Raw genomic sequence first — 22,371 nt, forward strand, 5'->3', positions numbered from 1 at the left:
TGCAATCATACAATCAATGAGAGCATGTGGTTATAAATTCTTTGATGCAACAGTTGCTTTTCTGGACCAGTGTGTGTGTGTGTGTGTGTGTGTGTGTGTGTGTGTGTGTGTCTGCAAAAGGTTACCATGAGGTGGCCCCTTTACTTTCTGTGAAAATCAGTGTTGCAATATAATGGAATGTCAAGTGACTGGAGATATTCCTTGGCCAATTTTCCATCTTTATTTTATAACTATTTTCTCCTCCAGTCTCCAGTGCAATTGTCTCCTCCAATTAATTGTCTCATGAATGTGGTATGCACTCTTTTACACATTGTCAAGAAATGATGCCACTGATGTCAATTTGTAGTCTAAGTGAGTCTAAGCTTTCCATATACTCAGCACAGTGGGAGTCTTCCTCTGCTTTCTCCTTAGTCAAGGGAACGTCCAGAGAGACTCCACTGCAAGCGTGTAGAACCACTAACATCGACTATCGTCTTGGTTATCCAACCCATACCACACACAGAGAGATGCACACTGTGCGCTGGCAGATCATGTGAGAATGCATCGCCACCGCATTCAGGGTCTCCCTTTAAATAGCAAGTACTGCCATGTATTTTCTGCTCAATTCTCCACCAAGAGTCTATCATTACCCTGAAAAGTTCAGCGGGGTCGCAAATCTCCTGGAAATAACACGCTTCCCCTGTCGCACATTGCTGCATATTCATAATCCCATGTGGTTCACCAGTAAACAAAATGACGACCTTAAAGAACAAAGGGTGTATAGGCATGTCGGTCTGAGGTTGCAGCACTTTTGAAATCAGACCGAAGACACGACTGCAACTTGGATGATCTTGTTTGGTCCACAGTAAGTCAGGGCCTTCAGCTGTGCCGAGGTCATGTGTCGGGTGCTCATGCAGTCATGGGAACATTTACTGCAGTTTGCCAAAAATCGTTCCAAACTGGCATGCAAAGTTGCTGACTGAGTGTTTCCAGTGTTCAAATACATCTGTGCCTCCATGGGATCTGAGCAGTGGACGGCACCTTGCCTGACACTGCTGGTCGTCAACACTGTCTTCATTCCATGTGTCATTCTCTCTCTTTTGAACGAGCTGGAGGCATGAGATGGGGCTCTGCCTGGGTTTGAGGTCCTGCCCTGCCTGCCACGTTCAGGGTGGGGAGGCTCGAATAGGGCCAGCATTGAGGGCTGAGGGCTGAGGCCTCTGTGCTGGGCTGGGCTGGGTAGGGCTGGGTCAGCCTCAGGGTCTGGGTCTGTGGTTGCTGGATGTGCAACACTTGAAGCGCAGCTGGAGGAGCAGAGTGGCGTGCCCATGGAGCTGTCCATGAGTCCGTATTTTTAACTCTCCCTCCGGCCTGCGGCGAGCCGGGTCGGTCGGATCCTGCTGGGGCTGGTATTCAACCATCAGCCACTGACAGGAGCACAGCGTGTCCATCTGTCCCTGTCTGGGGAGCGGGGCTTCAGCAGACAGCTGCTGCTAAAAACTCATTATATTTGATACTGAAAACAGAGAGTACATTCAGAACTCAGAATTCAGAATTCAGAAAAGAATTCAGTCTTACACTCTTGTCTATAGCTCTCACATTTCACCGCTAACACACCAGGAGGTGCCTAATGAACCTTGCAGCTCACAAACGAATACAGCACCTGTACATGCTCTTGAGCTCATGAAGACAATGAAATAAAATCACTCTACAATATGTGCAGTGTGTGTGTGGGTGCAATCATAAACTATTGTACTGCAGTGGTCACTTTGCTCTTTTCTACACATCCTGTTGCATGCAAACACGTACATACACATATAAACACGTGATATAGGGTGTCCCATTTGGCCTCGCCCGTGATCTGTCATGCATAATACCATGCAAAATGCATAATATCAGGGAGTGAAGAACACACCCCTTAATCAAGTGTTGCAAATTGTTCATCGTAATAGTCATAATAGTCCATATAGCAAGATTTAAAAAGCCTATGAGCAGTTTGGATTAAAGGGCCACTGCGCAGAATCCCTGTTTAGCTTCAGTGACAGATTGCAGCAGGGCCTTGTGGGCACATGGGCAGACCGCTGGGCACCTCCAAATTGCTGGGGCTCGGGGACCAGGGCCCCCGTTTTTTACAGGCAATCAACAATGTTTATTGTTCAAGGAGCGGACCCGCTTCTCTGAGGGAGCTTGAGACAAACAAATACGCCACAGTCCTTCCTGGGCATAAACAGCCGCTATGTCCTCTCCGCCCCCCACCCCACACCCCTAAGGGGAATGAACGGAAGTCCCTATGGCTGCTGATGGTTGCTTTAAATGATTCAGACACAGAGCTTAATCTATAATCTATAAATAGCGTTGACACAACCTAGTATACATCTAGTGCCGTACATACTCATGCAATTGTGATAAAACTATTTCATTGCTGAGCCTAAAGACTTCAAAATAAGAAAGATGTTATTCTGTGCAGATAGTTGCATAGATAGATAGATAGATAGATACTTTATTGATCCCCAGGGGAAATTCAAGGTGCATAGTGGCAGGGCAAAAATAGTATGTGCTGTTTGATCTTAAATGCTGTGAACCCACAGTAGTTCAGTAGTTTTGCAACAGCCAAATGCAAAAATCAGTCCTTGTTATGATATCCCCTCATTATGCACACGATAGAGATGAAATAAACATGCTGGTTCCCACATCAATAACCTCCATTGCTTCCACTGAGGCAGATCTGTTATGGGTATAAATGATAGAGGGAGCGTGCCGGTCTGTTGCACGTAGAGGCTTTGCTGTGGGCTGGTGGGAGATGGCTCGACAAGGCCTGTCAGATGAGAAGATTTGTGTATTTACAAAGAGGCTCCTCTACGCCCCAGCAAATGAAACAAGAAGGAGGAAATGTGAGTGGGGAAATGGGACTGAATATTTCATGCAAGCTTAGCACCACAGAGACTAAAACATCCCAATGTACCGGAGTGTCCATGTTTCTCTTGAGTGTAATTGACCACCCACCACCCCAATCTGTGATCTACCCCCTCCTGTGTGTATGCTAGTGTGGCGTCTGGTGCCACAAGCTCCAGATGTGACTCCAACCCCCCCCCCCCCCCCTCATGCTCTGGAGAGGCTGGAAGGGCTCTAGGCGGCACCAGGGAGAGAGCCAGCTCCCCGGCACACCTCGGCGTCTGCTCGCCACCGGCCCCTGGGACACATGTGTGCGGCTTTGTGGGTGAGGCTGATCAGACACCCACAAAACATGGCAAATACGTAAAAGCACTAACTCACAAAAGACACTCTCACTGGTTTATGGCTGCATGACACGATGAAAAAACCCATGCAGAGAAGATGAATAGTGTTGAGAGAGGATAGCATGTTCTTTTACATGCTTCACGGAGTCATAGAGCCAGAAACTACAGATGTAAAGGTACTTTTTGCAGAAATGAATGGGATCCAGGGCCAGGCTTTCTTTTTTCATCCATGGTAATTTATTGGTCTGGGGAGAAGAAAAAACTAGTTTGTGTTAAATTTAGTAAATCATAAAACTGTAGCCACAATAAGAGCGACTCAGGGTGGGTTTATGGTGTTTTTCATTAAAGCTGGGCCCTGGTTGAATTTCCCCAGAGTGATTCAGGGCGAGTGAGTGAGCGTGCCTGTGTGTGTGTGTGTGTGTCTGTGTGTGTGTAAAATGCGGCTATGTGTGTGTGTGTGTGTGTGCCTGTGTGGGCCTGTGTATGTGTGTGTATGTGTATGTGCGTGTGTGTTTGTGTGTGCGTGTATGTGTGTCACTGTGTGTGTGTGTCACAATGAATTTTCTCAGAGTGTGTGGCAAAGCCAGCCAGGAGACAGGCAGGCAGGCAGGCAGGCAGGCAGGCTGCAAGCGTGAAACAGGCCACTTTATTGAAAGCTTCTCTGACAGCCATTATCACAAAGAGATGAGGCAGTGGTGCTGGGCTGGCCGCTGCCATGGAACAAGCCCACCATTGTTGAGCTCCATTGTGATGCTGTCAAACCTGGGAAGATTTGCTAATGCTCAGGTGTTCGTCTGGTGGTGGAATGTTTACGGACAAGTGAAATAGTATACCGTCGATTCACTGTCTTGTTTACAGTGCATGGTGGTGGAAGGGGTAGTGGTGTGTGTGTGTGTGTGGGGTGGTGTGAAATGTCAGATTAATGTAAAAAAAAAATACATCTGACAGGCCAACGAACAGAACTTAAACTGTCAGTAGTGCATACAAGAATGCAGTTCTTTTGCTTCTTTGCATGTATTTTATTCTTGCTCCAAACCCATTTGTTCCTCACAATGCATTTTTAATGTAAAGGGTGCCCAACATTATCTATTCACCTACAAGGAATCATCAAGTCAAGGCAACAACTGAATGTACCTCAAGTTTCTGTTGGAGGAATTGCTTCCATACACATTGGACAAATTTCACGTTTCCTGGAAACATTGGCTTTGCATTCTCCCATTTTTGGGACTGAAATGAGTAACACCACGATGACTGCTGAGCATGGCTGACACCGACTAATTATGGGCCCGCCCTGGGGTTTCCATGGGTTCAGAAGGTGGTGCATCTGTTTGACACACTATGTCATAGTTCTTAATTGATAGCTTAGCATTTTAGTATAACAGCCTTCCATCTTTTTTTTAAGGGTGACAGAAAACATTCAACTTCACTACATTCACTATATTCATTTGAAGCCTGATAGCATTCCTCTCAAAGCCAACCTGCTTATAGTTTTGCACCTGTAAAGTCACTATTTCCAGATTTCACTTCTCCCTGACAGGACAAAAAAGGCATCTATACTTAACTGGTTTCATGAGAAATCATTTGAAGTACCTCTATGCTGCCATCTGCTACTTTCTGAGTCATGGTTTTTATAGGTAACTACATTTGGGTATAATCTTCATGTGAGAGTATACTTCAGGTCTGTGATATAGGACAGAATGCTCTGTAAACATATAAAGGTTTACACAGCACAACACCAGAGCCCATCACCGATAGTAACAACCATAAAACACCAGTTAGCATGTTACACAAGAAGTCCAATGTGCGGCTGTGTAACAGGCTCAGCAGCAAACACATACAGCCTGCTCACGTGGATAATCACCCCATTTCTCTGCCCCCCCTCCTTCTCTCACTCTTTCTCCCTCTTACTGTATCCCTCTTTCTCCTTTAAGACATGTCTGCATCTCCATCTTTTCTGTGCGGCCACTGTAGCCCGTGGAGCATTTTAACCAGGGCCAGATGGCCATTAGGCCTAATAACACTGCGGTGGAGCGCGCCGCGTCCCACAGGAAAGGAGTGGAGTGTTCCTGGGGCAGTGCGTCCCCGGGCCGGACGCTGGCAGGCCCGTGGGTGGAGGAAGGAGGAGGAGGGCCACGTGTGCGCCGCCGGGGCGGGGGTGGAGAGAAGCAGGGGTGGGCTGCACTGGACTGAGCTGGGCTGTGCTGGATTGGGATGGAGTGTGTGCTCAGTGCATGCGCTGGGGAAATGTGACTGAGGCTCTTCCCGTGCTCTGAGAAAGAAAGAGAGAGAGAGAGAGAGGGAGAGAGAGAGGGAGAGAGAGAGTTCCCCACACTGCGGTGACTCAAGGAGCCAAGGAAATGAGAGAGAGGGAGCGTGGGCGGAAGTGTGGGTGATTTCTTTCCCCTCGTCTTTTTTTGTTTAACAGAGGAAAATGTTAGGTTTATAAACTCTGAGACACTGACAAATGCAAAATGATTTCACAACCCCATGATCAACTTTAGAAATGGGATGTCACCACCAATCATCTTGAGTAAACTCAATATGCTCTTTTGGGTCACCGCTGACTTTTATCTCATGATTTCTTGAATTCTTGGATATATTTTTGGGTTCATTTTTGAAAAGTTGCGAATGGTTAGTTAGACTGGGAGTACAGACAGAGCCTACAGGAAGTTCGATGCACATAATCTACAGTGAGCCTTTTACTTTGGTGATTTGATCAACAAGTTGTACACCGTCACTATTCTTAGAATACTTCCATGTTGCATGACAGTATGCATTTACAAAGGGAATGCGCAAAACCACACATCCACAGACAATCACTCTCTCACCCCCTGAAATGTCCATTAGAGCTCAAGCCACCAAAACCCCAAATTAACACCTTATCTTGTCAAAACAAACTCGGTGTCACTGCAATCACCCTCTGTGGTTACCACCTGAAATAACAAGTGCCTTGCTACACTGACCAGCCTTGTGGTATCCTGGGGATGGGGGCAGAGTTGGTTAGAGCACCAGCTGTCAGAGAGAGAGAGAAAGAGAGAGAGAGGCATTGAGAGTGAGGTGGAGAGAGAGACAGAAAGATAGAGGCATTGAAAGAGAGAGAGGTGGAGAGAGAGAGACAGAAAGATAGATGGAAAGGTGAAGAGAGAGATAGAAACAGAGAGAGGTGGCGATATATAGAGAGATGGAGAGGTGGAGGGGCAGAGCCACAGTGGCTTCCTCTGGCCCCTGTCCCAGTGCCGAGGAGGCAGATGTGGTGGGCTGCAGCAGCAGCAGCAGCAGTACATCTTTCTGGGCTGACTGGGCCCGGCACAGGAAATAGTAATAAATGATTCAGATGAAGTGCTCCGAGGAGATGGTCTGCACCGCGCCATCGGCAGCGCGTCCAAAACAAATAGGCCTGTAAAAATGATTCAGCCGCGGGGAAGGCGGGCGGGCAGGCAGGCAGCTGCCATAGGTGCAGCTGGAGGAGGAAGTGGCCTCGGGGAGGAGGCGTCGGAGGCCTGCACGGGGGCCTGTTGTTTTGACACCCACAGATCTGTTTGCGATGGCTGTTAACGCCACCAAAAACAGACACTGCCACAGTGTTTTATGAGTTGTGTGACAGAGTGCCCCCCCACCCCACACACTCCCTTTTACACACACACACACACACACACTCACTTACAGTACTTGCATCACCTTAACAATCTTCTGGCATTGATTCTGGCACTGATATTGACGGTTTCTTTTTATTTATGTTTTTATGACTATTGGTCCAGTGTGTTTTTCTGTATTATTTGTCTTAGTCTTTATCTTTAGTTATCCACTGTACAGCACTTTGGTCAGTTTATGCTGTGTTACAATGTGCTTTATAAATTACATTTACTTACTTACTTACAATACAAATACAGTGCTAGTCATCATGAAAATTTTCAGAATATCCATTACATGTCCAAGCAAAGTAGTACTTATGTTGTTGGATGGGATGTGCTTTTCAAACATAGAAATGAAGGCTTTCCCAATACTTTCCCTTTTCCCTATACTTGTTGAAGTGGTCATCTGTCCACCTAGATCTTTTTTTGCATGCGGTCTGGCCAATCAATCACCCTTGGCAGCACATCCTGGCAAACAGGGTTCACGGTCTGCTACAGTAGTTATCGTCCATGTTGAACTAGTGACCCGGATGCCTTTGACAGATCCTACACCCAAGGTGTGCTCCACATCTGCTTTTCAGATAGAACCTGGCTGCCTGCTGGTGCTCCTACAGAAAACACAGATTCTGCTGCCCCCTGCTGGTCATACATTCAGATATTTCCACCTACCAGCAACAATACAAATAAATGTGACATAAGAGTAAGCAGGCTATAAATGAGGAACTCAAAATACTAAAGAGGATGTAGGGTGTAGGCTACAGCAAAATGGGCGTAGCTCAGAGTTAAATGCAGCTGATGTTACACTTTGGTCCCACTGATGAAATGAACAAAAGTGTCACTAGTGTGGCCGTTTCTGCTTAGTTGACCACTTAGTTGTTATTTATGGTAAACCACTTCTTAAGTGTGAGAATTACACAGCGTTTTGTTGAGGCCCTGCTAGAGTCAAACATCTACTGTGAAAAACGTATGTTTAAATGTGCCTTTATTTTTCTCTGAAACATTCATTGTAATAAAGTACAAAATACAGTATGTTTGCACCTATACCCATTTTTGGTTTGTCTACATAAAAACACAGACAATATAATACACCTGAACACTAAAATAGCAAGACAATGCACAAAAAAGGCTGATTCATTACCAAAGAGACAGAGCACATGATTATTCACTATTATCACAATCCTGCAGTGATGTTTATAAAAGCTTTGAATATTTCAACACGGGACACAGTGAAAAGACAGCTGCATATATAATACAACTTCACATTCAGGTACAAGCTTATGACACAAGCTCCTTTGTTTGTGGAAATATCTGGAGATCAGAATTCCCCATGGACAAATGTACAGTATTCTGATTGCATCTGAGAAGGACAACATGCAATGATAATCTAGACATAACCATTCAGATCAGTGCAAAAACTAGAGAGACAATAACGAAGTCATCAAGGACAAGTTCTTAAGCAGAATCAGTAGAAGTTTGTTCTGGGAGTAGACTGTGCACATCTTTACATGAACAGCAGAGTAACAGTCAGTCAGTGCTCTGAATAAGCGGCCTAGCCCAGTGTACTGTCCAGCTTCACTCACCTCTGCTCGAGAGAGAGAGAGAGAGAGAGAGAGAGAGAGAGAGAGAGAGAGAGAGAGCCTGTGGAGAGAGGGGAGGGAAACTGTCTATCGGACACTCTGGGACATGTGCAGTGGAGTCAGCATCTCCTCAAAGATGGCCCCCTTCACGTTGGAGCCCCGCAGATTAGCCTCCTGAAGGTCACAGCCGGACAGGTCACAGTTCTGTCAGAGGGACGGAGGGAAGAATGTGTGAAAAGCAGAATTTTTTTTTTTTCAGTCCCCAAAGTGTGCAACTCAGCTCTAGAGACTAATAACACAGAACAATCTGCATAATAGATAACAGTCTTGGAAAAGTTCTCTCTTGCATAACAGCTACACACTTGAAGTTCATCTTATAATGAATGCATTTTTGCACTATATATTGCAAGCTATAGAAAAGAAGAGACTATTTATTTTTTTCTTTAGATTATAATATTACATATTAGTGTTTTATAAACTAACTTTAACATGTATCCATCAGAACCGAGCTGCAAATAACTACACTGAATTGTGCATGTATTAATTATAAAACTATCTGATTTTCAGTCCTCATAAAAAAACAGTGTTGGCACTGCCATAACTACTTTCAGGTAGTCAGGTTTCAGACAATGGAAAGGGGGGCATCACATTGATGGCCTTTTATACTATTGAGTGACAACTGAGAAACAAGGGACCACACACTAAAGAAGACTAATCCAGTCGCGTGCAATCCACATTCCTCTGCTTACCAGCAATTTATGGCAAAAACAATGGTTGGTATTTTGATTAATGACTAATTTGACATCAAACCATCTCAACCTCATATCAACTCCAGATGCGCAAATAACCCATAAAATATGTCTCCCAGATGTGTACACATGGTATCAATTTTTTTACGATGATAACCATTTACATGCATGCAAAGGGATCCCTGCCCAACAATTTCGCTTCCTGTTCTCCAATTATTTTTTGTTCTAAATTAAGATTAAATTCAGATTTGTATCACTGACCAGTACAAAATAACCATTCATGTTTTTTTATTTAGGTATTTAAAGTATTTTTCAATAAGGTTCCCTCACCTCAAGGTCTGTCCCTGCAAGTGTGGCCCCTCGTAGGTTACAGTTCTTCAGCTTGGCATTCTTCAGGGTGGCCACCCGGAGATTGATGCCAGTCATCTGACTGCCCTCCATGTCAACTCCTTTCAAGTTGGCACCTGGGAGAACATCAGTTACAGCACTGCCACACATTACAGACCATTTTTGGCATCATAATGTTTTGGAAATATAGGTCAGCTTGCTTTATAAGAAGCAGCCTATATATGAATGAGTTTTACTTCTCACACACACCTTCCAAATTGGCCTTGAGCCCAGCTGGATCCTCAAAATTGCAGCCTTTCAAGGTGGCACCCTCTGCATTGGTGCACAGCATTTTCACACCCTGCAAATTGGCACCCTGGAAACGTGCAAGACCAGCCATTAACATTGCTTACACCCAGAAATAAATAATGTTATTTAATGTCTCAAAAACTCACAGAATGGAACGCTTCTTTGAATATACACCTGCACTTCTTTGAATATACACCTGCATATATATTTATATATATATATATATATTATTTGTTTTTTTCACAGTATGATATCTAAGCATCGTGTCGGCATTAGGTTTCTAAACATAGATCTGAGATATGAGCTTACCTCTAGGTTGGAGTAGGATAGGTCTGCCCTCTCCAGGTTGGCCCCACAGAGGTTGGAGTGTGTGAGGTTGCAGCGGCTGAGGTTGGCCATCTTGAAATTTATGTAGCGCAGATCAAGACGGGAGAGGTCTGCACCACTGAAATTCAAACCCTGAACAAAGAGTGAAAGAGTTAAAGGTGATGCTTTTATTACAGTAGAGTAGAGTTTTTCATTTAAAATGTTTACACAGTAGAGGGATGAGCAGTGGAGGAAGATGACTCCAGCCACTTTTACAGTTGATTAGCTCCAACAAAGCAAAGTGTGAGATGTCAGATGTCACATTTGGGAGACTTACAGTTTTTTCTGAATGCTTAAACACAACCGTGATTCTTATAGCACAATTTCTAAAACTATTAATACTTATAGCAAAACCACTCACTGAGCAAAACTAAAAGCACAAACACTGCTTTGCACTCAGTTTGCAAACACACACTTTGCAAAACTGTAGGCACAATTCACTGCACAACACTCTTTTTGCGGAACTGTAAACACAACTCATGCTTTACACTCAATTTTCAAATGATTAACACACTACTAGCAAATCTATACCAAATGCATGGCTATTATTTTCACTATTTTGCCAACTCTCTGGCACACTTTCTCATGTGAAAACTTTTTTTGATAATTATTTCACTTTGCAATCAGCCTAAGCACTATAAATAAGCCACAGGTAATGTACAATGGGTTCAATGAAGGGAGCAGGAAGAGTGAGAAAAGTAAGAATTAGAGGAGGCTAAAGAGTAGGACATGGAGGTGAAGAAGTAGGAGGAAGAAGAGGAGGAAGAGGATGCGGAGATGAAGAAGTGAGAGGGAGAGGATGACAAGGACAAGGAGGTGAAGTTAGAGGAAGAGGACAAGGAGGAGCAAGAGGAGGATGAGGAGGGGGAAGAGGAAGGGTAAGAAGAGAAAGAAATAGCCCTTTTACAGGCAAAAAATCAGTCTACATGCACATGGGGATATTGTCATGTCAGGCCTGGATACGGCATTCCACAATATATTTTCCCCGGTGCCTTGGACTAGGACATTGCATGTGATGTAGACGAAATTTTGAGAGAGACGACCCGATGTAGACTGATTTGTTTTGTCTAAGTGAAATTGCTATTTTGTGTTTTGACTTAAAAAAAACACACTTGTGTTTGTTTTGATGTGTGTAAGAAACAATAGTATATAAACACCAATACTTGAAGTTTGGATCCCTGTATGTTTACAGAACTATGACAAAAGTATGACCTCAAACTGACATAGTCTACCTTGTGCACAGAGAAAGCAAAAGCCAGATGTGTTTTTTATTCATACCATCAGTGTGTAGTTGGCACATTGTGTGCTTACTATTGTGATGGCTTGTGTTTACTGTTTGATACGAAAACACAATTTTTACAAAGGTGTGAAGAGTTAAGCAAGGTGTGTTAGCTTTTGCAAGAGAACTACAATGTTTTGCTGATTGGGTGAAAGGTTTTCCTATTTGTGTGTAGAGTTTTGCAAAAAAAGCCATAGTTACAAAAAAATGTGCTTAAGCAATCAGAAAAAACTGTAAGCATGTTTATGGAGCTAAACAAAAGGCTATCTTTACTAATGAGCAGATCCTAAATCTTTCAAACTGACTGCTAAGTTTTTTTGTGTAATTTAAGTTCAGTTTGTTTTCAAAACTTCAACGTAGTTATAGCACTAAAAATGTAACAATCCCATTTGCCAGTGAAATGAACTTGTGCCATGTTTGGACCCCAAACAAACTAGACAGGGCCATGCCCTCTTCCCTACCATAACAATTTCTGTCATATGTCTATGAAAACGTATCATATGACTGTAAAATGTCTATGACTAACACTAAGGCTTTTTTCACATTACAAGCCACATTCTTTAAATATTATTTTTAGATCAGACACTTGTATTTAACTCTAATGAGAATGCATCAATCTTCCAAAACGTGACACACATGCACATTGGCGCACGCACATATGTGTCACCAACAAGAAGAAAATGATGCTGCATTCCAAACAGGTAGGTTGTCAGATATTTTTAAAAAATAGGCTGTCAACACCCACATTGAGTGTTACACTGTACCTTCTCTAGGAAATTTCGACTTCTGAGAAATTTGACTTCTAGAACAGGGAAATGATTACAGAGTTGTCTGGAACACAGCATTAAAACTGACAAGAAAAGTATCTACAGTATGTATAACATTTCGCTCTTGTGGCAGCTGTAGCCTACATGATCACGTCTAAGGCAAATAACTTTTGCCATTGTTGCAGAACTTGCTGCTGCAACAGGAGATCGGTAGCCTACCAGAAAGGAGCATGCATATAGGCAAACAAGATGCATGAATACCAATCTGACCATTCTTATTCATGTCGCATGGCCATGAATCAGATATACATCCGATCAAGAGCCACACATGGAAGTGACTCAAATCTAATAGAAAAATATCAGATTTTAGTATGTTCACACAACCTTGTAAAACATCTGTGTCACATCAAGGATAAAAAACTTCAGATACGAGTAATTTCAGCTTGATAATGTGAACGTAACCCAAAAGTCATTCACTAAATGATTAGTGATGTCCATCTATTTGTGTATCATTCAATATGCCAGGTCATTGTCCACTAGTTCATTTACCATGGGTAAATAATGCACAATGACAAAAATAATCTCTAATAAATCAATATCCCAGTGTAAATTCTCTGTACCTGACAGCGTAGCTCAGATTTAGTGGGTGTGGCCAGCAGGAAGCGCACCAGCTCTTTGCGGGAGATCGGCGAGTGATCATCAGGTGGCTGGGAATTCTGGGAGAATTCACAGAGCAGATCAAAATGAGTGCTACTGGTAGTCACACAAGGCACCATGTTTGAGCATTTTAGGCCTTTTTCCTACCTTTATTAAGCCTTCCAGCTGCTCAGCAAGCTCTTCCATTCCGAAAAAGCGCGCCTCCTCCAACACACCTGATAACAGCCAGTTACGGTCAGTCAAACAGTCTACTGTTTGGGGTTTTACTACAGGGACATATTGAGTGTGGGCACATATCTGCTAACAATACCAAAAGCACTGGCACACTTACCCCGAAGATTGATCCCCTCATTGATAATTAACTGGCCGTGTCTGAGGTAGTTAAGAATGGGCTCAAAGTAGTCTGGACTGCGATCAATGAGGTATGCACCTTGGTCATCTTGTTTGTTTCCCCAAACATCTAGTGCAAGTTTACACAAATAAAGAATCAAAATCACAGACCAACGCCCTTAATCATGTTGAGGATCGAAAACAAGCAAAATGGCTTCATTGGAATGCTGTGGGCCACTTATGTCTTACCTTTGTCTCGAAACATATGAGCCAACATACTGTCTGGCTCCTTGCTTACCAAAGTGCTCCTGCAACAAACAAGGGAAAAATATATTTGGTACAGTGTGCAGTATGCTAAATATGTTATTAAGTTATTTATTTATATATATATATATATATATATATATATATATATATTTTTTTTTGCTACAGTGTTAATTATGGAATGGAAGGCACGTGGGTAAGTGGCTGGGCTCTAACCCTGCAGTTACTGTATCTTTGCAGTGAAATACCCTTACCTTGTGGTGGTGAAACAACGTCCTCCAACATTCAGGGTCAACCAGTCAGTGTGAGCCTGGATGGGGAAATCGCCATGATCCTCACAATCTTCTTGTGGATCTAGACACAGATGACACAGAAGGTATAATGATTTGGCAGAAAGAAACACTCTTCAAGCAGGTTTTCATTTAAACATGCAACTGTTTAAAAGACAAACACAAATGTAGGCTATAAGAATCTCACCAACAAAACTATCTCCTTCTGACACATAAAGGACATCATCATCCCTGAAAAAAAGATCAATATACTTGAAAAATGAGGAACACTTTAAACACTATGTAACCTACAGAGATGGAAGTAGACTACAATGTTACCTCACCTTACTAGGGCTATGTCGTCAATGAGGCCTCCCTTCCCGTTATAAATGTTCGAAGCTTTGATACCAAGTTTGCTGCTTGCCACTGACAGTAGGTCGACTAAGGTCCCATACACAGCCACAACCTGACAATGAACCATTGAAATGTATGAAAATGAGTATTTCCAAGAAACGATTCATAATGAAGGCAGCTATACCACAACTTAAGTCTAAAAAGCAATTGGTGAAAAAGATGATGAAGACAGCCTGCTGATGTTTGGCTTCCTCTATTTCCCCTTTTGTAGAATAGCATAAGCAAATACATAACAATAACTTGTTTATTAACACAGATACTATCTTGAAAACATGAAGAAATGTTTATTATGCATGTTTTTGTAGGTGTTAAATGTAACTTTAACGGAATGATTGTCTACGGCTAGTTTTGTATTTCGAATGAAGAACAGGAAACGGTCAAAATTACACACACCTTGCCATTGCTGGAAGTTCCATTTACAAAGAGCGTCACTCTCCGCATCACTTGTGGATTTTCAGTGTTAAATAGGCTACAAGAGTCGGCACAAGCTGACACATTTAACATTAATTAAAGGCGTAGGTTTACCATTCATAACCTGAAATCGCCTAATACTAATGTTGTCCAAGAATACCTAGCAAGCTAGCACTATTTGCTACTGGGAGTCGCATTAGGCCCAGACTAGTCACCACCCACTCAGCAACTGCACAAAACACAAAAAGGACGTGTTCATAACGATCACGACTGCGCAGATATTTTCGTCCCTCCTAGCTCGCATAGGGTCATTCGACTTCATGTGTCTCTGCGCAGCTGGCTGAGCGTGATGCATTCTGGATAAAAAAAAAAAAAAAAAACTGTAGGAATCTTATAATATTTTGGGACAATAGTAATCTTTTAGGATTTCAGGCCTATTGGAAATACTTTATTTTGTGATTTATTATTAGGTAATCTTATAAATACTATTGGCACATCCTGTATTTTGGGACACTGTAGAAGTAGCCTAGGCTACTACTGTAGGCCTATTATTACCGATTGTTACAGAGGGAAGAGTAGAGGTATTGCTGAACATCATAGAAGTATACACTACCATAGAACTAATAATCTTATAGTAGTTACTTTTCGTAAGGGATTCCTTTATGGTTTCCGGGAATGATGGGAGAAATATTTTTCCCAGTGGAAAAGTTCATGTGATTACCACTTCCTCAGTGTGGGAAAACCAGTGGGAAACTTTGAGAAGATTTTGCTAATAGTTTCCCATGGACTTGTCATCACTTTGTCGGCATTAGGCCAATTGTAGTCCTAGACAAATATTATCGTTTTTTTTTTTTTTTTTTGAGAGCAGCATATTTTTTTTCATGGCATAGTTTTGAGCAAATACAGTTTATGTATTATTATTGTGCATGTTTTAATCTTCGCAGTGTTTTCCCCACATTCCGACTGCAAAGCACATTAACACATGTAGTCAGAAGAATTATATCACTTGGGGATGGAATTCTCATTATTCAAGCAGATCTCCAACATGAACAAAATCAAAATAAAAGCATGGATGTCAGCATGTTTTATTACATGGGTCCAGCTTGTACAATTGCTCACCTTTGGTTACATCAACGTGGAACAAATTCTGTGTTGACAGAACTTCAAAAGAACAAACTAACCCATATTATGCATTATGTTGGCCATTTTTTGTTTTCACTGTAAAATAAAACATGGGTATTTTTATTACAGTGCTTCCACTTCTTCAGCAACAAAGAACAAACACCACGAGATTGGCCATTGTTTTCACTGTTGCTACAGGAAGTTAATTACATCCAATTCCGTTATATGCTCTCCAGTTGTTGGAAACTAGGTGTTCTGCAAATGATCAGCCTTAATCAACATTGCAAAAAGCAAATATCATGGCTTGATTCAATTTATTCATACATTTATTTATTTAAACATTTACATGAACAACCTTTCATTCTGACTGAAATCATTCCGATTGAAGATTTCGGCTCAAGGGTTTACATAGGATGTGACCTAATATAGTCTATAGTGTTTACATGGGCCGACACACTTAATTGAAACAGCTGCACACATCATGCATTTCGTAGAGAAGCATTTACCAGGAGGATGTTCATTGTGTGGCAGAGAGACTGTTGGGCATGTGCATGTACTTGCAGACATGTTTTGTAAGCTACAGCACAGTTGACACCGAAAAAGTTGGCAAGTGTCAAGCGATGAAAAGTGTCTTCTCATTTTGTAGGTTATAGAGCACAAAACAGTACATTGACGAGTCTAGGTAGCTAGTAGGAAAAGTGCTCACCTTGACATGACATTTATACTTGCTTGTTTTAACTGCACTGTGAATATAGATATGCAGGTGAAATGGTGAAAGGCAACTCAATCTCATAGGTCATTGAAAAAAGAAAATGACAAAGTTGTTCTATTAATAGTTTTCAATATTGTATTGAGATTTTTTAAGCAATTAATGGAAATGCCATAGTTTTCTTAGCATTACATTTTTTTGTACATACCTACCTACAAATTCAATCACTTATTTAGTGTGACAATCTATGTAAAAGGAGATAGATATTGAAGTAAATTCAAGAAATCAAAGAGATGTATAATCAATTGGTCTGTCACGCCATCTACAGATGTCTCTTGTCCATGGAAGACAGTACAGATGAATTCAGACAGCAGTCATTAATTTATTTATTATATTGAATTTACAAAATGAAAAGTAAAAGCAACAGTTGAAGAAACAGTTTTGTACATTTTAGTCCTTTTGTGACTTTTTTTCTCTTTTTTGAATAGCAATCCACTGTACACAAGGCTGATGAATTGTTTACCTTTTAAAAAAAACAACAAAGCATTTTTTGATGTTCCAATGCAGACACCAGAGTAAGGCGAATCTAATTCATGGACAGAGAATGGGACTGTAAATAACCTTTTGCTGCACCCCAACGGAAAGCACCCCACATCTGCCAAACAAATATTTTACCCAAGCCTAAGCAGGGCACAGACGTTGAATCGGAAACTCACTACATTGTGCTTCCGCATACTTCCAACACGGTGCATCACCTTACAGCACGTCAACTGTCTTCTTAGTGTGATTTCATCTTCTGCACGTGTGATTCAGGGATGAATTCAGTGAACAGTGAACATGTGGTCATACAATCTGACTGGGCCTACTATAAAGAATGCTAGTGGACTAGTAAAATATGGAAATACTGTAATAACCATTCAAAGGCAGTTCAACAATTTCAATCTTACATCAAGCCAATGATGAGGGGGGGACCAATCACAAATGAGAAAATAAGGTTGAATTCTCTAAAAGACAATCTTAAAGCCCAGTGGAATATTGTGGCCAGTTGTTGTTGCCAACTGTGCTCATATTTGAATATTCAGACAAAAAAATGGATAATTTCATGGTTCATCCTTTTTATCGCCGATTGCTCAGTCTGAGTTGCTGACATCTAATACATGAGAATCATCATATACCCAATTCTGGGACACCTTAAAACCTTCAGTGCATCACTGAGGTGAAACCATTACAAGTTCAAACTTTTACAACAGCATGCTCTGCTATGGTAGACAGTATACCTGCTCAAGTTTCTAGAAGTATCAACGCTACCTACCAACTATGTTATTTCTCTTCTCATGCTATTCAGATGTTCTCAACTGGAGTGGTATCAGCCTTGATACAGTCAAAGAGAGACACATGGAGTGACACAAGACCACACGGCCTCAATAGTGTCCTTTACAGAAAACTGGATCAGTGGTAAACAATTGTTTCTTACTGCAGATTTCTCATTGTTCGCACACGGTAACCATTTTGACAAGCAAAGAGAAAAGACAAATTTAAACTGATTTCTACTTTCAACAACCACAGGGTGTCATCAAACTGATGACCGGGGAAGGACACACTGAGAATCCTCTATATTTTGGAATGAAATTATAATAAGAGCATAAAATATTTGCCTTCGTGTTCATTAGACTGGATGATATGATCCTATCTCACAGGGCACAGTAAATAGTGTAATAAATACCTTTTGCGTAACGTATAAGCACTGCCCTTTGATAAATGGACAAAACAAAAACAGTTACCAATATTCACTGATGCCCCTTGAAAGCCTTTGTTTTCTTAAGTTTGATGGTCGTGGATGGGGTGCAGACCTGTCTGAGAATGCAATGCCTGCCCATATCCTTTTCCCAGTCCTGGCAGGAGTCCCAATAAGAAGGGTCAGAGATGGGGCAACAGAAGGCATGCCTAGCTGCGATGAGGGGTCCAGCAAACTCCCCGACCAGAGGGACAAGAGGGGGAGAGTCTGGGAGTTTAAAGCTAGGATGGAGGGTGGGGTGGGGTGGGGTGGGGTGGGGGGGGGGGTGAAACTATAGGCATGAGGGGTAGCTGGGGACTTAGTGCAATTTTTCCATTTTAAAAGGTCTTCCTATGGATGGCACGGGCACGGTCTTCTTCATACTCCTTCTTGGACACCCACATTTTCTTGAAAGTATCCAATGAAGCAAGGATGGATCCCCTGAAGAAGAGAGCCAAAACAATATCCTGTCATATGTCCGTCATATGAGCTTTTGTGTGCAATGCAGATACATGTGCCATCTCGCAACTCCCTACAAGTATGTGCTTTATTTCATCTTGCTAATAAATAACACCCTCTCCCACTGGGAAATACAGTATATGAGCCATAAACTACAGATGATATTACGCAAAGCCAGTGGTTTTAACTGTCATTTTGAATAGTGATAAAATCCAGAGTGAATCATGGTAAACATCATAAAAATATACCCCTTGATCAGTGGGTATACACTTGGACATCTTACCCTATCCATGTGGAATACAGTCTCTCCTGTGGCGCAGAAATCTGTTGCAAACACATTAGTTCACATTAAGAACCAAAAGATAAACACATAAAATACAGTTGATATGCTATTATTGCATAAAGCAGTTAATTACAAGTAACGTTCTCAATTGAGTTACTTTACCTTTATTTTAACATCTTTGGGTGCAAGCTTCTTCACTTCACTCAACAACCGGTCCCCAAAACCTGTTCAGAAAATAAACGCAATAATTACACCAAGGCGTTACTTATAAATATAGATGTGTAACATGACTAAAAAACAACTTAACTACATGTGCTCAAAATGTCTGAGTTGACCGTTATTTACCTTTCAGGAGTGTTGAGCCTCCAGACAGGACAATGTTGGAAAAGAGTGTGCGTCGCAGGTCCATGTCTGATTTCTGGATAGCGAAAGCCAGCACTTCATGGATGCCCTCACTTTCATCTCCAATCAGGTCGGGTCGGAACAGGAGCTCAGGAGCACGGAACCGTGCAGGCCCAATCTGAAAAATCAGAACAGGTTAGAGTTCTGATATAAGTACCATGATATTATAGTGTCATTTTTTAAGATGTAAAAAATAAGAAGTACTAAAGAGTATTGCCAAATCAATTCAACTGATCGATCGTTATCAAATGATGACAATGACACCATTACTCACATCCAAAGTGCTCCCATCAGGAAGGGTGTATTGTGCTTTCTCGGTCTCAAGCGTTTCATCCTTCTGGGGGTTCAGGGACAGGTAACAAGCTCTCTGCAATCACAAACGTGCATTTTAAATATATATACACACCCTATTAGAAGCTGTTAAGAAACTCATATGGAAGAATATCTTCAGGACAAATACACTGCTGGCCACTGTCTTCTGTACCTCTTTGATGGTGCGCACCACCTCAAACTCAGCTGAGGTGTGGAAGTCATAACCTTCCTTGCGCAGGAGCAGGCGCAGATAGCGGGAGACGTCACGCCCAGCGATATCTACCCGCATGATGGAATGCGGGATAGCAAAACCTTCATAAATGGGCACAGCATGTGTCACTCCATCCCCTGCATCTAACACCACACCAGTTGTTCGGCCTGTGGCATACCTATAAAAACCAGCATAAGAAATTTAAGAAATGAAAATATAACTATAGTTAACTGTTACACTTTCACAAATAATACAATACATAATTGTTTAGAAACATTACTCACAAGCTGAGAACTGCCTGCATAGAGATGAAAAGGGCTGGAACATTGAAGGTCTCAAAGAACACCTCAGCTGCACGCTCACGGTTTTTGCTGGGGTTCAGTGGTGCCTCAGTAAGCAGTACAGGATGCTAAGAAAGTAGGTTAAAAGCAACAACTTCATCATCATCACCGTCCAATGTGTACGAGGCTCTCAATATACTAATAAGTACAGGATATAGTGATAGACAGATCTGCAGATAGTGAGACATTCTGAAATCCAAACCTCTTCAGAGAAGGTCTGCAATTGCTCCTTGGAGTAGACATATTGCCAGATGCGTTCCATGTCATTCCAGTCTTTCACAATGCCATGCTCCATGGGATATCGCACAGACAACAAACCTCTGTGCTCCTGTAACATCACACAATTAAAGGTCACCTTATCTTCTACACAAACATCAGTGACATAACTATACCCATGACCGCATACCCATTGTCATGACTGGATTTTGTGAGAAGAATGCACACAATTAGGTAGTGATAACACTGATCAGCTATTAAGCAGGATTCGGTGCAGTTACCTCAGCTTTAGGTCCGATAAATATATCCCCTTCCAGGGCACCAGCCATAACTCGAACATGCTTTGGACGTCCCACACTGGATTTTAAAAAGAAAGAGCAAATACGTTATGTCGTGTGAGGGTAGAAGAGAGGGTGATTTCATAGTAAACTCTGGCCAACAACACTGTGTGCATAATATGCATATAACTTACTAATTTGGGAAGCAGTATTTGGGGATCTGGTCTCCTGCAAAGCCAGCTTTGACGACACCAGAGCCCTATGAAAACAGAATAAGAATTCAGGGGAAACACAGGAGTGGGTTGTGACAAAAAGCAAGCTGAAAGAAAGTCACTGTGCAGCAGATATCCTCTTGAGGGAACACACTTAGACTCTTTTCATCAAGCGTTCCCCTCTCACATTCGAGTCATGAGACAGAGCCTGGGGAAAGAGATCACAACCCAACGCCCTTGCCTGCTAAAATGTCAACAAACCTGGTTGCTTTCTCCCACCGACTAAAATAGAAAACTAACAGATTATTTTTCACGTTTTTTCTTCTTTTTTTTTTGCATGAGAAACACAACACTTGTCTTGCAGAAAAGCCTGATGACAGAATAGGCCTAATACTGTAATGTCACAGAACAGAAGAGCATCCATCCGACGAGCTGATTTGATCAGATTATGTGCTAAATATTAAGATTACTCTAATGTTATGTAGTTTTTTGAAAAGAGGGAATTTTACTTTTAACCATGACAGACAAATGCCTGACTGGCAAGGCAAACAACATGATAATCACTGTTAGCTGGAAGGCTACAGAAAAAAAAAACACTAGGCTAGTGGGCTTGCTGACGTTAACGTAAGCTATCCAGTTCATATTAGCTGCAGGAGGCTAATGTCCCAGCTACTGAGAAAAACACCCACTGTTAATTCACACCACTGCAGAATCGTTGATGCTTTTAAGTTATACAACGTTTTATGCCGATGTAAACGGTTGATTCCTGATTGTTAAGACTATAATGACAATCGGCTCGTTTGCAAAAAACGGCACTACTCGCCACCACACCAGTCAGACACGCAATTATGTTAACTAGCCTGCAAAAAAGCGCCTGTCACAGTTTGGCTAGCTGAGTTAGCAAGCTAACGGCTTTGCTAGAAGAAATATACGCCGGATGACATGGAGCTACAACAGAACGTAATTGTTGATTAAGCCGATTTCAAATGGCAGGACACATTACTAATTTGTGTCGATACACACACACCCCACGTCCAGTAACAATGCTCTAGTGAACCAGCATGGTATCCTATTTTGCTTTTTTGAAACAATGATCGACACAATACAATGGTTATTCAGCATGCTAGCAGCCTCGGCTACTACTTCGGTTGCTAGTAAGGGTGTGGATGGGTGACATCATACTTACATTATCAATCACAACCGGCTGGTTAGCTATAATGTCATAAGACTCCATGATAGTCCAACTGGGTTGTATATTCCTCGGCGAACGTTGTATGCTCAACCAGATTAACGGTTTTATTCATAAAAATTCCACCAACTCTGTTGGATTCGGGATAGCGGCCAGCGGCTGTCTGGCTGTGTTGTCAACCTAACTACAAGCGAAAAGCAAAGGTAGGCGAACCAGGGTTGACAGACGGTCAAAATAGCCAATTGGCGTGCTGGAAAAGAATCCTCGCTGTGGAGCACCAATCATCGGGTGTGTGCT

The 22,371-nt window shown here is 42.1% G+C and overlaps 2 protein-coding genes across 2 annotated transcripts; both read right to left on the reverse strand.

Moving 5' to 3' along the window:
* Positions 1-7,812: 7,812 nt before the first annotated feature.
* Positions 7,813-14,815, reverse strand: kctd9b (potassium channel tetramerization domain containing 9b). Its single transcript, XM_048259910.1, has 12 exons — positions 14,549-14,815; positions 14,086-14,207; positions 13,950-13,993; positions 13,727-13,826; positions 13,458-13,516; positions 13,210-13,338; positions 13,026-13,093; positions 12,842-12,937; positions 10,119-10,268; positions 9,771-9,876; positions 9,504-9,637; positions 7,813-8,628 (listed from the first exon to the last, which is right to left on the reverse strand). Exons 1-12 carry the CDS (start codon positions 14,657-14,659, stop codon positions 8,512-8,514), a joined length of 1,236 nt encoding a protein of 411 aa, XP_048115867.1. The 5' UTR covers positions 14,660-14,815; the 3' UTR covers positions 7,813-8,511.
* A 1,944-nt stretch (positions 14,816-16,759) lies between these two features.
* Positions 16,760-22,271, reverse strand: actr1b (actin related protein 1B). The gene is made up of 11 exons (XM_048258381.1): positions 22,072-22,271; positions 20,868-20,932; positions 20,677-20,752; positions 20,382-20,507; positions 20,123-20,247; positions 19,800-20,016; positions 19,590-19,682; positions 19,259-19,433; positions 19,076-19,137; positions 18,914-18,954; positions 16,760-18,612 (listed from the first exon to the last, which is right to left on the reverse strand). Exons 1-11 carry the CDS (start codon positions 22,117-22,119, stop codon positions 18,510-18,512), a joined length of 1,131 nt encoding a protein of 376 aa, XP_048114338.1. The 5' UTR covers positions 22,120-22,271; the 3' UTR covers positions 16,760-18,509.
* Positions 22,272-22,371: the final 100 nt, after the last annotated feature.

This window comes from Alosa alosa, chromosome 12, assembly GCF_017589495.1.
Source record: "Alosa alosa isolate M-15738 ecotype Scorff River chromosome 12, AALO_Geno_1.1, whole genome shotgun sequence".
NCBI classification, from domain to species: domain Eukaryota; kingdom Metazoa; phylum Chordata; class Actinopteri; order Clupeiformes; family Clupeidae; genus Alosa; species Alosa alosa.